Here is a 16,598-nt window from a genome sequence, read left to right as displayed (position 1 = left end):
GCCATCTGTTTTAGCAGAGCCTAGACAAGGGCCACAGACCCAGCCAGAAGCGACAACTTAAGAAATCCGAATCTCTGCTCCCTGCAGGGCACAGGTGATGGTGTCTGCTGGAAAGGTCAGAGCTTCCAAAGTAAACAGCAAGAGAACCTCAGGGAGAGTCAGCTCTAGTCCCTCTGTCCTGTAGAAAGAGCCCCCAGGAAACAGCAATTCTGTTGCTTTATTGTGGCATCTGTTCAAGGTTTGTTTCCTCTTTAAGTCTCAGTTTCTTCATTAGCAATCATATCAGTTTTAATGCTACTACTAATAACAATGAACAGCAACGATAATATCCTCCTCCATTAATAGAGTGCTTTCTATGTGCAAGGCACTTTTCTTGTATCACTTAATTTAACCTTTCCAACCACATAAATAGAAAGAGGCTATTATTAGTTGAATCTTATTGATGAAGAGACTGATGGCTCAAGAGAAGTGCTTTTTCCAGGGTCCCATAGCTATTAGGGACCTACGAGGCCAAAGGATAGCCTAGCAGAGGAGCTTTAGCCCTCAAACCAGAATCTCCACCACCCTCTGCCACCCTCAAAACCACTCCTGCTACCCTCCCCCACCCCCACAACCATGCTGGGTAAACACAACTAGGGGAGAAATAATGTGCTTGCTTCTAAACACAACTGGTATTAATGGATAAGCTCCTTACTCCTTCCCTACCAGTCTACCCACCCCTAATCTATATAGAAATTCTGGAGCTACTGCTGAACAGAAATGGAAGGCCTGGGGTTTTTCTGAGGCCCTTTCTGGCTCCGATAATCTGATTGATAGTATATTGCTTCTGGCCTCTTATGATGGGGCTGGTGATGAAGGTGGGTAAGGAGTGAACTCTACAGGTGACCTCCTCAGTGAACCTGATGTCATTGTTTCTCTCTCTGTTTTTCTTTTTTTGAGTCGGAGTCTCTGTCGCCCAGACTGGAGTACAATGGCGCAATCTCGGCTCACTGTAACCTCCGCCTCCCAGGTTCAAGCGATTCTCCTGCCTCAGACTCCCAAGTAGCTGGGATTACAGGTGCACGCTGCCACACCCGGCTAATTTTTTTTGTATTTTAGTAGGGATGGGGTTTCACCCTGTTGCCCAGGCTGGTCTCAAAATCCTGAGCTCAGGCAGTCTACCCACCTCAGCCTCCCAAAGTACTAGGATTACTGGCGTGAGCCACCGCTCCCAGCCCCATCTTTTCTATCTTTTATCTTCCCATGGCCTGCCCCTTCTGGCTCAGATTCTTTTTGTTTCTTCTTCTTCTCCTTCTTCTTCTTCTTCTTTTTTTTTTTTTTTTTGAGACAGCGTCTTGCTCTGTCACCCAGGCTGGAGTGCAATGGCATGATCATAGCTCACTTCAGACTCGATCTTCTGGGCTCAAGCAATCCTCCCACCTCAGCCTTCTGAGTAGCTGGGACTGCAGGCATGCAACAGCACAGCCAGCTAACTTTTTACTTTTTTTTAGAGACACGGTGGGAGGAGGGGGTCTCACTTTGTTGCCCAGGCTGTTCTCGAACTCCTGGGCTCAAGGGATCCATCCTCCTCAGCCCCCAAAGTGCTAGGATTACAGGTGTGAGCCACGACACCTGGCCTGGCTTAGGTTGTTGACAGTTGGAAACACATCTTTCTGTGCAGGTATCTGGCTAAAGAGTCTCAAGGGTCTGCCAGTCCCAACTTGAAGACCCCCTAGACTGGGGAATCTTCTGTCATGGCTGTAATACACTGTTACTAATGTTACATTGAGAGAAAAGTCAGTGGCATAATAATGCTTAAAACATGCCATTTCTTCAGTGTTTCTCTATGAACACTACACATGCATTATTTTATTTAATCCTTGCTACAATTCTATGGAGTTAGAATAAATCTCTCATTCCTAGACAAGGAAGCAAACTCAGGTTAAGTGACTGACTCAGAGCCACACATCTATGTGGTCGGGCTGGAAGATTGTGAGATTCAGAGGATAATTTTGGAGAACTCCAGGGCTCAGACTCAGATTTTCATCCTGGCCTTCCTGCCTGCTGTGAGCAGAGTTGATCAGTAGGGATGAGTTGATTATCATCTCTTTCCTTTAACTCTCAGCCACTCAGGGTTGATCAACTGTTCTCAGATAATGGGACAAACCCCTGCCCTCCCACCCCCACGAGCACCTACATAGGTCCAAACAGGCTTGAACTTCCTCAGTGTGAAATGGAGCCACAGCCCAATACATTTCCCTTTTCTGGTCAGGTTCCTCATCTAGCGAGGAGGGCAACTGTAATTTTTGCCTTTTCCGGTAATAGTAGCTCAGTTTTCCTCTAGAGGACCATCTCTCCCCTGTCAGTCCATTATGTTTTGAGTGAAACAAATTCCACTCCTAGTGCCATCATGGGTGTTTTAATATTAGTTCACTTAATGGAAGAGCCCGGGGGAAGTGGTTGCTCAATGGCATTACTGGATCCAAGTTCTGATTATCTGAGAATACATTTATCTCCATTTTACAGAAGGCAACTGAGGTTCATGGAGATAGTGATTTGGCCAACGTCACAGGCCCAGTAAAAGGGACTGAAAATCCAGGTCCGCCTGACGCTAAAGCAGGGAACTCTGCCTAGTGTCTCTCTGTGGAGTGTTAGGGATCCTGGGGTACCCTTCAAGGTCTTGGCTCTGAAGGAAAAGCATTCCTCTCCGAGGAGACAGGCTATATTACCAAGGGGGTGGGGCCAGATGCCTGAGGGGGTGTGGCCAGAGCCTGGGGCGTGTCAGAGCCGAAGGGGCAGGGCGGCAGCAGCTGGCTTCTAGGTAACTTTAGCGCCTGCGCAGAGGCTCCCCAGCGTCGCCGTAGGCTGGGACTCTAGTGGGTCTTCGGCACAGTAGTGGCTGCAGCGCCCGAGTAGGTCGTTTCGGCCGGGTTCCACGCCCGGCTCGACCATGAGCCGGTCCGCCCAGGCGGCGGCAGTGGCGGCCACAGTGCCAGCTGCCGGCGTCGGGAACGTAGGGCTGCGGCCACCCATGGTGCCCCGTCAGGCGTCCTTCTTCCCGCCGCCGGTGCCTAACCCCTTCGTGCAGCAGACGCAGATCGGCTCCGCGAGGCGGGTCCAGGTGAGGGGCGTGGGTCTGACAGGGGAGGTGGTCTGAGGGGGATGTGGGTCTGAGGGGAGAGGTCGTCTGAGGGGGGCCTAGGTCTGAGGGGGGTCCAGGTAAGGGGTGTGGGTTTGAGAGAGGAGGGCGGCCGAGGGGGGGCGTGGGTCTGAGGGAGGGAGGTGGTCTGCGGCGGGCGTGGGTCTGAGGAGGGAGGTGGCCTGAAGGGGACGTGGGTCTGAGGAGGGAGGTGGCCCGAGGGGAGCCAGGGTCTGAGGCAGGTCCAGGTGATCGGTGTAGGTCTGACAGGGGAGGGCGGTCGAGGGGCGCGTGGGTCTGAGGGGCGTGTGGGTCTGGGAGGCAAAGGAATCAGAGAAAGAAAGAGCAGTGGATCTGAGAGGAGAGGACTCTTGAGGGACCGTGAGTCTGAAAGGGGCAGAGATGTGCGTCTGAGAATTGAGGACATTTAGAGGATGATCTGAGCGGGCACAGGAGGGGAGAAGATGCAGGGAAGATGCGGGTCTGAGAGGAGGATCCGAAACAGGAAGAGACAGAGCTGGCTGGTGGCGCAGGCTACAGTCCATGCCCCAGAAGGGAGAAGGAATCTGAATCTGTGACAGAAGTTTCAACTTGAGTTTATTAGAGTGTAGTGGGAGGCAGATCTACCACGGGAGAGTAGACTTGAAGAAGCTTTTTTTTTTTTTTTTTTTTTTTTTTTTTGCCTTAGGAAAGAGAGAAGTCAGTATGGGATGGATAAGAGTGAGGCAGAAGGCAGAAAGCCCAGGTCTGTGATTAGAACAACAGGTAAGGCTGGAAAGATTTAGCCGAGCAGGAGCATGATGGAAGGTGCGAAGTCAGAATCAAAGAAAAGGGACAACTGAGTCAGCGTAGGTTGTTCAAGAAGTTTTGGTCCAGAATCAGTCTTCACCTAAAAATGTTTCCTAAGTAGAAGCATGAGAAGTAGTAGCCCAGACTGTTTTCCATTGTTAAAAATGGCTATACTGTTATTCACAAAGAAAGTTTCCTTTCCTTTCCTTTTTCTTGTAAAGGGTTCCTTTTACCATTGGCAGTTGCACTCTTTGGACTTCCTCTTTGTTGAAATTAGTGATCAGAGAACAAGATAGGCCCTGCTAACCACATTTGTCCTGTGTGTTCTGCAGGGGGACAGGGGGAACAATTTTGAAGTTTTCATGTCCATCTCACACATTACTTTGGATTTGAAGTCGTATAATATTTGCAATCAGCTTGTATGCACTAACACCATTGTCTTCTACAGTGGGGGAAGGTTAAGTGCAGAGCTAAGCAACACAGGTGGCGGCTTGAGTAATGGTAAATGGGTGTCTGGTTGAAGAGGAATGTGAGAGAGGAAGAAGATAAAGAATATGGTAATACCGCTTTGTGAGGAAATTAAACGTTTAAAAATGTGATCTTCATGTCTTTAAATGAATAGATATTCTTTTTGTGTCTTGACATTCTGAAACATTTGTAAATACATAGACCATTGTTCAAGATTAAATTTAGTCTGATTTAGTTAAATCATACTTAAATGAAAATATGCCCATCTATTTGACTTCATATTTTGGAAAGAATCAGAATGGAATGTTGATAAATATTTATATTGAACCTATAATAAATTATTAAGTTTTTCCATCACCTGGTTTGTTACTGTTTAAAGGTCTCTTCCAAATAACTCTCTGAGAGCTATAGTATAATGGAATGATAGCTAGTCAATTATAGGACCTGGTCATTTATTAGTTGTGTGACTTTAGCCAAGTCACTTAACCTCTCTGAACTACACTTTTCTCGTCTATTACATTGGAATATTAATAACTCAAAGGAGGGCTAAAATTAAGTGAAATAATCTGTTATTGTTTGTTGATCTTAATATTGATAATATTGATAGTTATCCTATTTATTTTCTAGAAAGTATATACTGTACTTAAAATTTACTACTTGGATTAAATGGGATTTAACAAAGTCTGGATATTAAAAATACTTTTTAAATTTATATAGATCAGAGATACCAAAGAGGTTTCAATGGCTTGAGTCATCTGGGTAAAGGGAAGATTTGAATAGGCATGGTAGAAAAACAATGTCCATATTATCCAGTTTAAAAGATGGACATACTTTCATTTAAGTATGGCTTAGTATAATTAATTTAGGCTAAATTTAATCTTTAATGGTGATCAATGTCTTGCTTAAGGACTGTTGTCCTCACATTTCAGTAAGAAAGTTAAACAAATAAGTACAAAAATATATAATCTCATGTTTTAGTAAGTGTAATGAAGGAAAACCAGAGAATAACACTGAGAGGAGGCCACCCAATGGAGATGACATATTATCAAATGGAAATATGATGGGGAATTCTCTTAATTTGTCAATGAGTTAACTCAAAATTGATTTACTATTAAGCACTATTATTTGTTGCAAACCTTGAAGATGGCACAGAAAAAAAAAAGTTGCCTAATATTTCGCAACTTGTTCAGCTAAAATCCATATGGGTTGCTCAGTGTAGATATGAGTGACTCTTATGCTAATATACTTTAACCTCATTCCAACTCTTTCTTCAGGGTCTATGCTATATGGCCTTTCTTTCAGTCAAGATTATTTCTTGGTCTTTTAATAATGATACCTCTTCAAAGAGAATCTCAGCCAGTGACCTACCAGAGTAACTTGGGAATTTGAGTCATCTCATCTTTCTCCACAGTACTCTTCCCCAGTATACCACCATACTTCATTGCACCACCATTCAAATAAATATAACATTATCTAAAAATAGTGTGCTTACCATGTACACAGAGCTTCAAGAAAAATCTCCTGGATCCAAGATCCCTTCTATATTATAGTTCTGAAACTCCTACTCATCTTAAAACATATTCTGTTTTATAGGAAATAAGACTGATAGCAAAGTTTCATTATATTTGTAAGTCAGTTTTCAAGTGAAAAATAATTTAACAGGACTAGTTTTAGTCTCAGGAATGGTGGAGTAGCTTAATGTAGACAACCCTTTCCATGCATAACAATTATAAACTGTAGTCAAAATAGGGAAAACTTCATGAAGGCACTATAGAGCAACACAAATCAGACAGAAACTGGAGGGATTTGTTGCTTGAAATAATAGTTCTGTACTGTGAAACATTACCCCAACCCCCTTTTTTCACTGAAGGTTGTCACTTGACACCATGTGAAGGGATTGTTAGAAAGCTTCAGTCTTATTGGCCTGATATATCAGAGCACAAAGTTCAGGACTATCAGAGTGGCTAAAAATTGAAGGAGGAAGTCCCAGAAAGGAGGAAGCTAGAAATGAGGGAGCCCCTAAATTGGCATATAAATTATCTCAAAACGTTGGTCAATTCCTGAACTGTATATTTACAAAGGAGCCTTCAAGGGCCCTGGAGGAAAGTAACAGCTGGAAGGAAGAAGAAACTGGGCAGACATTTCAACTGATAGACGCTACAGGGAAGGCACAGTTAGAATCCCACCAAATTAAGAAGACCTTGGCAAATATCTCAGGCTTTACACTGAAACCTCACAAAGGTTATACCATAGGAGAAAAACTAGTCCTATACCCTAGGACTAAGGCTTCAATCTAAGTCTAAGGGCTAGCTTCAAACAAATTTTCCCTTAAAAAGTATAAAACTAAGGCTTCACAAGGTGAATGCAATCAGCCAGAATTTTACCTACCTACTAGGACAGAAATGAACATTCTTGAGAAAAGGATAACAGAATCCAGAATATCTGTAATATATCACGCAAAATGGCCAAAATACTATAAAAACAATATTAGACATTCAAAGAAATAGGAAAATGTGACCTATGATCAAAAGAAAAATCAGGCAATAAAAATAGACCCTAAGATGATCAAATGTAGGACTTTGCAGAAAAATACTTTAAAGTAGCTATTATAAAAATGCTCAAGGACTTAAAAGTAAAGAGTGGCATAATGAATGAATAGTTGGAAGGAGCTTAGCAGATAAATAGAAAATGTAAAAGAGAACCAAATGGATATTCTAAAACTGAAAACTGTTATATCTGAAATGAAAAATTCACTGAATGGGCTCAACAACACATTGAAGATGGTAGAAGAAAGTATTAGTGAACTTGAAGATGGGTTACTAGAAATTATTCAGTCTAAAAAGCAGAATGAAGAAAACTGAGATGAGACATCAGCAAAACTGGTGAAGTAAAGGCCTCTGAAAATTATCTTCTCCATAAAGCAATGAAAACACAAAAAAATTATCAGAATCAACTTTGTCTTAGCTCTGAAAATTAACCAAAGGCTTTCAACAATCCAAGGAGCATTTATTTAAGAGTGCTGACTCTTAGTTAAAATAGTAGGCTTTGTTACAGTTTAATTTTATTCTCATCCCTCATCCTCATCTCTGCAGTAGCCTTAAAAACCAGCGTCCTACAGTCATAATGAAAACCAGCAACCTGTCAGCCACTAGAGGGGGAAAAATAGTGTTAGAGCATTTTCAAGCCCCATTACCAAGGAACTGTCATTATTGGCCAGTCTGGTGGCTGCCTGGAAGGCCTTATTTGCAAGACTGTCTTTATTTGATTTGTCTTGGTGCTTACACAGTGCAAATAGCCTTTTCTCAAGGGTGTTTGTCAAAAACAATCAGAGGAAAGCGAATGCAGTGGTGCACACCTGTAGTTCCAGCTGTTCAGGAGGTTTATGTGAGAGGATTGCTTGAGCCCAGAAGTTCAAGGCCAGCCTGGGAAAAATAGGGAGACTCTGCTTCTTAAAAAGTAAAAATAAAAAAATCAAAGGCAATTGCTTAACATCACAGCTGCCTGAGACAGTAACAGTTGGAGCAAACAGTAGGCTAGCCAAAAACCTTAAAAGAAAAGTTAAGGGATGAGATGATCATAGGGGACTTTAAAAGCTTTGACATATTCCTAGGAATCTAGAAGGCTGTCCACCTGAGTAAGGCTTTATTCATGCTCAAGGCTATGCACATGTCCTGAAAATATCGAAAAATACCCTAAGCTCTCACCTCTGACTAACCTTGAGGGACTGTACAAGCAGAAAGTGAAGGCTAAGGCAGAGTTGTCATCTGTCACCTGACTGTTTGTGATGTGCCCCTATGTGCACAAAGAGACCCTTTGCAAGCATCAGGAAACTTATTGGTTTCAGGTGCTTAAGAAAATCTGTAATCATTAGCTGATTACTAAGCTAACGGGTCAGAGACTTTAACTTTAGTAGCCACAATGACAAAGAATACAAGCTTTACAAATTAGTTTATAAAAGACACTAAACAAACAAATAACAACAAACAGCAACCACGACAAACCCTGGAAAGGGATGAGAATCATTTCCAGGGTTGCTATATTATTTAAGATGTTTAGTTTTAATTTAAAAATTGCAAGGTGTGTAAAGAAAAACAAAGTATAGCTTATAAGTAGTTTAAAAAGCAGTCAATACAAACTTTCCCTGAGGAAGCCCAGACTTTAGTCTTACTATACAAAGACTTTAAATCAGATATTTAAAATATGGTCCAATAACTAAAGGAAACCATGTGTGAAGAGCTAAAAGAAAATATGGAGCAGGGTATCACCAAATGGGGAATATCAATACAGATGCAATGCGTGTGTGTGTGTGTGTGTGTGTGTGTGTGTGTGTGTATTCACTAGAGGGGCTCAACAGCACACTATATCTAACAAAAAAGGAATCAGCAAACTTGAAAACAGGTCAACAGAGATTATCTAGTTTGAGGAACATAAAGAAAAAAAGATGAAGAAAAATGAACAGAACCTCAGAGACCTGTGGATACTATCAATTTTACCAACAGATTCATAATGGGAGTTCCAGGAAAGGAGAAAGATGCAGAAAGAATATTAGAAGAAATAATGGTCAAAAACTTAATGAATTTGATTAAAAACACTAATCTACATTCCCAAGGAGCTCAAGGAACTCTAAGAATAAACTCAAATATACCTATATCTACAGATATGTTATGTACATTATGTACAAAGAATCCTCAACAAGATTAATGACTGATTGCTCATCAAGAGCCACAGAGACCAGAAGGGAGTAGCAGGATGATATATTCAAAGTGCTGAAAGAAGACTGTCAATAAAGAATTGTATAGCTAGAAAACTATCCTTAAAATGAATTATAAACGAGCAAAAACTGAGAGAATTTGTCATTAGCACACACATGCCCTAAGATAAATAATAAAGGGAGTCCCTCAGGCTGAGATGAAAGGATACTAGACAGTAACTCAAATTCACGTGAAGAAATAAACAGCAGTGGTAAAGGTAACTACATGGTTAGATGTAAAGGACAGTACAAATGTAATTTTTTTTTGTTTGTAAATCTTTTTTTCTCTTATCCAACTTTAAAAACATCTACATAAAGCAATAATTATAAATCTGTGTTGATGGACATACAATGTATAAAGACATAATTTGTATAACAATAATAGCAAATAGGAGAAAGGAGGGAACGGATCACAGTTTTTGTATACTATTGAAATTAAGTTGGTTGATCCGAACCAGATAATTATTATAAGTTAACATGGCAACACTTAGGACAATCACTAAGCAAATTCATTTTTAATATAGCAAAAGGAAGAATGAGGAAATTAAAATGATACACTAGAAAATATTTAACACAGGAGAAAGCAGCAATGTAGACATAGAGAAATTTAAAAAGACCTAAGACATATCGAAAACAAATAGCAAAATGTCATATATAAATCCTACCTTATTAGTAATTACATTAAATATAAATTGATAAAACAGTCCAATTAAAATGAAGATTCACAGAATTGATAAAAATATATAACTGTGCGCTTCCTAAAAGAGACACACTTTATTTATTCATTTATTTGTTTACTTACTTCAAGGCAGGCTCTTACTCTGTCGTCCAGGCTGGAGTGCAGTGGTGTAATCACAGCTCACTCTAGCCTTGACCTCCTGGGCTTAAGTGATCCTTCCATCTCAGCCTCCTGAGTGGCTGCAACTATAGGCATGCACCACCACACCCAACAAATTTTTGTATTTTTTATAGAGATGGGATCTCCTTATGTTGCCCAGACTGGTCTCAAACTCGTGAGCTCAGCAATCTTTCCACCTTGGCTTCCCAAAGTGCTGGGATTATAGGTGTGAGCCACCATGCCTGGTCAAGAGACACACTTTTGATTCAAATACACAAATAGGTTGGAAGTAAAAGATGGAAAATGATATACCATGCAAACAGTAGCCGAGAGAGAGCTGGAATGGCTGTATTACTATCAGATAAAATAGACTTCAAGACAGAAATTGTTGCTAACGAAAGACATAATGATAAGAGGATTGATTCATTAAGATGTAATAATTATAACCATATATGCATCAAGCAGCAGAGTCCAGAAATACACAAAGGAAAAAGTGACAAAATTGAAGGGTGAAAGACAATTCAACAATACGAGAGACTTCAATTACCAAATAATGATAGAAGGTAGAACAATGAGACAGTATCAATCAGGAAATTGAAGACTTGAAGAACCCTATAAACAGACTAGATCTAACAGATATGTATGTAGAACACTCAACAACAGCAGAAAACACATTCTTCTAGTGCCCATGGAACATTTGCCAAGGTAGATCTGTATGTTAGACAATAAAACAATTCTCAATAAATATAAAATGGTTAAAATAATACAAAGTATGTTATTTGACCACAGTAGATTGAAACTAGAAATCAATAACAGAAAAAAATTCACAAATATGTTGAAATTAAATTACTTCTAAATAACCAACGATTCCAAAGTAATAATAAAACAATAGAGAAAAATAACAACTCTAAAAGTTGGTACTCTGAAAAAAAATTGACAAATATTTATCTGCACTGACCAAGAAAAAAAATGAAAGAAGACTCAGATTAAGAGAGGACAATATTACTGACCTTTCCAAAATAAAAAGGATTACAAGGAATTATATAAACAAATGCATGCTAACAAATAACTTAGTTCAAGTGGACCAATTTCTAGAAAGACACAAAATACCAAAACTGATTCAAGAATAAATAAAAAATCAAATAGACCTATAATATATAGAGATTAACTAGTTCTTAAAAACATCCCACAGAGAAAAGTTGAGGACCAGATGACTTCAGTGGTGAACTGTACCAAAGGGTTAACAAAGAATTAACACCAATCCTTCACAAGCTCTTCCAAAAAATAAAAGAAGACAGAGCACTCCCCAACTCATTCTGTGAGGCCAGGCCTACTCTGATACCAAAACCAAAAAAGGACATTATAATAAAAGAAAACTACAGACCAATATCCATTGTGAATATATATGCAAAAATCCACAATAAAATGCTAGCAAACTGAATCCATCAACTAATAAAACGAACTATACCATGGCAAAGTGGTATTTATCCCAAAAATGTAATTTTGGTTCAACATAGAAAAATTAACATGAGCACCATATTTATTGAATAAAGGGCACAAGAACATCTTAATAGACACAGAAAAATGATTTGACTCACTTTCATGATAAAAACCACTCAATAAACTAAGAGTGGAAAGGAGTTTCCTCAGCCTCATAAAGGGCATCAGTGAAAAATGGCTAACATTATACTTAATAGCGAAACACCAAAAAGTTTTCTTCTAAGATCAGGCACAAGACAAAGATACCTACTCTCATCACTTCTGTTCAACATTGTACTGGAGGTTCTAGGAAGGGCAATTAGGCAAGAAAAAGAAAAGACATCTATATTGGAAAGGAAGAAGTAAAACCATCAAGAAGGCATGATTTTTTAAACAGAAAATCCTAAGGAATGCACAAAAACACTTGGAGCTAATAAATCAGTTCAGCAAGGTGGCAGGATACAAGATCAATATACAAAAATCATGGCATATTTTTTCACAAGCAACAATCTAAAAATGAAATTTAAAAACAGTTCAATTTAAGTTAGCATCAAAAAGTTAAATATTTTAGCAACAGAAGAATTCTGCATTGAAAACTACAAAATATCATTGAAAGAAATTAGAGACGACTTAAATAAATGGGAAGACATCCTGTGTTCATAAATTTGGAAGACCTAAATTGTTAAGATAATGACACTCCCCAAACTGATCTACAGATTAGTATAACCCTTATCAAAATATCAGCTGGCTTCTTTATTTTTTGCAGAAATTGATGAGCTAATTTTAAAATTTGTACAGAAATGCAAGGGACTACAACCAACCAAAAGAATCTTGAAAAAATAAAACAAAATTGGAGAACTCACATTTCTCATTTTCAAAACGTACTGTGAAGCTACAGTAATCAAGACTGTATTGTACCAGTAAAAAGACAGACATCTAGATCAATGAAATAGAATTGACAATACAGAAGTAAATTCATACATCTGTGGCCACTGATTTTCCACAGGATTGCCAAGACGATAAAATGGGGAAAGAGTAGTTTTTGCAACAAATGGTCTGGGACAATTGGATTGACATGTGCAAGAGAAGGAAGTTAGGTCCTTACCTCATAACATATACAAATTAACTCGAAGCAGATTAAACTACTAAATGTAAGAGTTAAAATCATAAAACTCTTAGATGAGAACGTAAGTGTAAATCTTCATGACCTTGAATTAGGCAGTGGTTTTCTAGACGTACAACAAAAGTACTAGCCACCAGAGAAAGAATGGGTAAAGAGGACTTCATCAAAATAAAACGTTTTGTGTTTCAAAGTACACTACAATGAAATCGAAAAGATAACTTACCGAATGAGAGAAAATATTTGCAAATTATACATTTGATAAGAGTAGAGTGTTCAAAACATATAAATAACTTTTAGAACTCACCAATAAAAAGATAACCCAACCCAACTATCCACCCATACTTCTATATCCAATGAAAATATTATTCAGAAATGAAGGGAAAATGAAGACATTTTCAGATAAGAATGGAGGGAATTTGTTGTCAGACCTGCATTCAAGAAATGGTAAAGAAAGTTTTTTGGATTGGAGGAAAATAACACCAGATTGAGACTTGGATATACAGGAAAGAATGAAGAACACTGGAAATGGTAAATATGGAAAGAATGATATAAAACTTTTTTCTTTATATTAATTTCATCAAAGAGCTAGAAAATGTAACCATTTAATACAAAAATTATTGTTTTCTTGGGCTTATATATATTTAGTGGTAAAACACATAACAATACTGAAAGGGTGGCGGATGGGATGGAATTGTACTTTTCTTACACTTTCTGTGAAGTGGTACAGTATTAACTCTGAGTACTTCATCTTATGCTAAGCACACATTGTAATCTTCAGACCAACTGCTGACTAAAAGTACAAGAAGGTATAGCTAAGGGGCCATTAAAGAAATTTAAATGGATCACTAAAGAAAAATTTCATGAACTCAAGGAAGAAAACAGAAAATGAGAAACAGAAACATGAAACTGATGGGAACTGATGGGATATATAGAAAAGAAATAGCAAAACAGTAGATTTATACCCAAATAATCAATAATTACATTTAGTATACATTAATTAACATCCTAACTTAAAGGCAAAGATTTTCAGACTGGACAGAAGAATAAGACCCAGCTCTACATTAATCCACAGTACATACACTGTAAATGTAAATACAAAGATAAGAAGGAAGAAAAGATAATGTGGAAATAGTGTAAGTGTAAGAAGCTGATGTGACTGTATTAATATCAGATAAAGTAGACTTCAAGACATGTCATGACATCAGATATAAGGAGGAACATTTTGTAAGGTCAGTGGGAAAACTTAGCAGCACTTAATGTTTATGTACCTAATATCAGAACTTTGAAAACTTGAAGCTAAAATTGAGAAAACTAAGCAAAGAAATAAATAAAACATAATTGAGGATGGTAACACACCTTTCTTGGTAATTGACAGAACAATCAAACCAAAGATTAATAATATAGAAAATTTGAACATTGGTAACCACTTCTACTGAATTGACATTTATGGAACACTACCTCCAAAAGTACCAGAATATAATTTCAAGTACACATTTAATGCTTACCAACATAGACCAAAGGCTGGATCATAAAAAAATCTCAATCAATATCAAAAGTTTGAAATATTACAGAGCATGTTCTCTGAACACAATAAATTATATTAGAAATCAATAACAAATATATCTGATAAAAATCCACATATTTAGAAATCAAGCTGTATAATTTAAAATAGTCCTTGGGTCAAAAATATATTACGAGTGAAATTATGAAATGTTTTAAACTAAATGTGAACAAAATGCAATGTATCAAAATTGTAGGATGCAGTTAAAGCAGTGCTTGCCAGTAAACCAATACATTTAAATACATAGAAAAGAAGAAAGGTTTAAAATTAATGATTTAAGTTTTTACCTTCAGAAGCTGGAAGAACAAATTAAACACAAAGTAAGTCAAAGAAAGGAAATAATAAAGATAAGAGCAATAATCAGTGAAATAGAAAACTACATAGAAAATTAAAATCAAACATTTGTCTAATAGATTAATAGAATAGATTAATGGAATTGATAAATCCTTACCAAGACTGATAAGAAAACAAGACAGAAAATACAAATTACCAGTATCAAGAATGAAACAGCATGTATCATTATAGATTAAATGGCTAATAAGGGAACATTATTAACAACTTTATGCCAGTAAATTTGAAACATACATGAAATGGACAAAAATCCAGTGTATCAAAAATAGACACAAGAACTGGAAAATATGAATAGCCCTTTATCTATGAAGGAATACATTTAAAGAAAACGTTTCACCAAGATTATTTTACTAGTAAATTTTGTCAGACTTTTAAGAGTACAATAAAATCACTCACACAAGCTCTTTCAGAAAGTAGAGAAGTGTGGAACAGTACCCAACTAGTTTTATGGGGCTAATATTACCTTGATACCAAATCTGAAAAAGACATTATAAGAAAAGAAAATTATAGATCAATATTTCTCATGATCATAGCCATAGAACTCAACAAAATATTAGCAGGTCAAATATGGCATTGTATAGAAAGGATGATACTGTATATCACTTCCAAGTTTATCTTATATCAGGAATATAAGGTTGATGTAACATAAAATTCCAATTTCAATGTAATTCACCATATAAGCAGAACATATGATAAAATGCCTGTGATCATCTCAATAGATGCAGAAATTTCATTAATTCACCTGACAAAATTCAATACCCACTGGTGATAAAAATATTTTCTTAGTAAGATAGAGATAAAGAGAAACTCTCTCCATCAGATACAGGGCATCTACAAAACACCCACAATTAATATCATAGTGGTAAAATATTGAATCTGTTTCCTCAAAGGTTTGGGATAAGACAAATATCTTGTTCACCACTTCTGTTCAACATTATGCTAGGGATCATAGCCAGTGCAATAAGAAAAGAAAGGAAATAAAAGACATATGGATTAGAATGGAAAAAGTATAACTGTCGTATTCACAAATGGTATAGACTGTATATGAAGAACTTCCTAAGGAATCAACAGAACAACTAACTATGAAAACCAATAAGTGAACTTGACCAGGTCATAGGATAAAAGATCAAAAGTCAATTTTACATTTATATACTATAGGAGCAAACAATTGCAAAATGAGATCAAGTAATCTAATTTATAACAGCAATAAAATGGCATTCAATACTTAGGAAAAACCATATAAGACCACTACACTGAAAACTACAAAATATTTCTGTGAGAAATTAATGAAGACTTACATAGAGAGATATACCATGTTTATGAATTGGAAGAATCAATATTATTAGAATGACAATTTCCTCCAAATTGTTCTGTAGATTCATTTTGAAATCTCAGTAAAAATCCTAACAGGCTTTTGTGTATGTGTAAAAACTGACAATTCTAAAACTTATATGGAAATGCAGAGTATCTAAAATGCCTTCAGAAAAATGATGAAGAAGAATGTATGGGCGGACACACACTACTTGATTTCAAGACTTACTTCAACACTGTAGTAAATAAGGTAGCAGAGTATTGACAGAAGTATGATGAACAGATCAATGCAACAGAAAGAAAATCCATACATTAATATTCAATTGATTTTTTGCAAAGTTGCCAAGAACATTGAGGAATGTTAAGTCTTTTGGTGCTGCAACAACTGGATAAATTTATGGTTAAAAATGAACCTTAATCCACACTGCATACCACACAAGAAATGTCATTTAAGATTGACCATAGATTGAAATGTAAAAGTGAAAATCATACAGCTTCTAGAAGAAAAGAATATAGAGTATCTTCAGGAACTTGAGGTAAAGATTTTTTCAGAAGGACACAGAAAAGAATTAAACATAAAATAAAAGTTGATAAATTAAACTTCATCATAATTAAAATTGCTTTAATCAAAATATACCACTAAGAAAATGAGAAAGCAAGCCACAGAATGAGGAAAAAAGTATTTTCAACACATATATTGACAAAGGGCTTGTATACATTTATATAAAGAACTCTTACAAATTGATAAGAAAAAGACTAACAAACCAGTAAAAATGGGCCAAAGACTTGAACAGACACTAATATTAGAAG

At 37.3% G+C, this 16,598-nt stretch overlaps 1 protein-coding gene across 2 annotated transcripts in view; it reads left to right on the top strand.

Moving 5' to 3' along the window:
- The first annotated feature begins 450 nt into the window (after positions 1-450).
- LPCAT2 (lysophosphatidylcholine acyltransferase 2) overlaps positions 451-16,598 on the top strand; it is a 77,550-nt gene continuing 61,402 nt past the window's right edge. For both annotated transcript variants that reach the window (XM_050775068.1, XM_050775069.1), the window contains exon 1: positions 451-3,100. In XM_050775068.1, coding sequence (XP_050631025.1) covers positions 2,930-3,100 — 171 coding nt within the window. In that variant the 5' untranslated portion in view covers positions 451-2,929. The remainder of the gene's footprint in view (positions 3,101-16,598) is intronic.

This window comes from Macaca thibetana, chromosome 20 (assembly GCF_024542745.1).
Source record: "Macaca thibetana thibetana isolate TM-01 chromosome 20, ASM2454274v1, whole genome shotgun sequence".
In the NCBI taxonomy this organism is placed as follows: domain Eukaryota; kingdom Metazoa; phylum Chordata; class Mammalia; order Primates; family Cercopithecidae; genus Macaca; species Macaca thibetana.
This window is presented reverse-complemented; position numbering and strand designations above follow the sequence as displayed.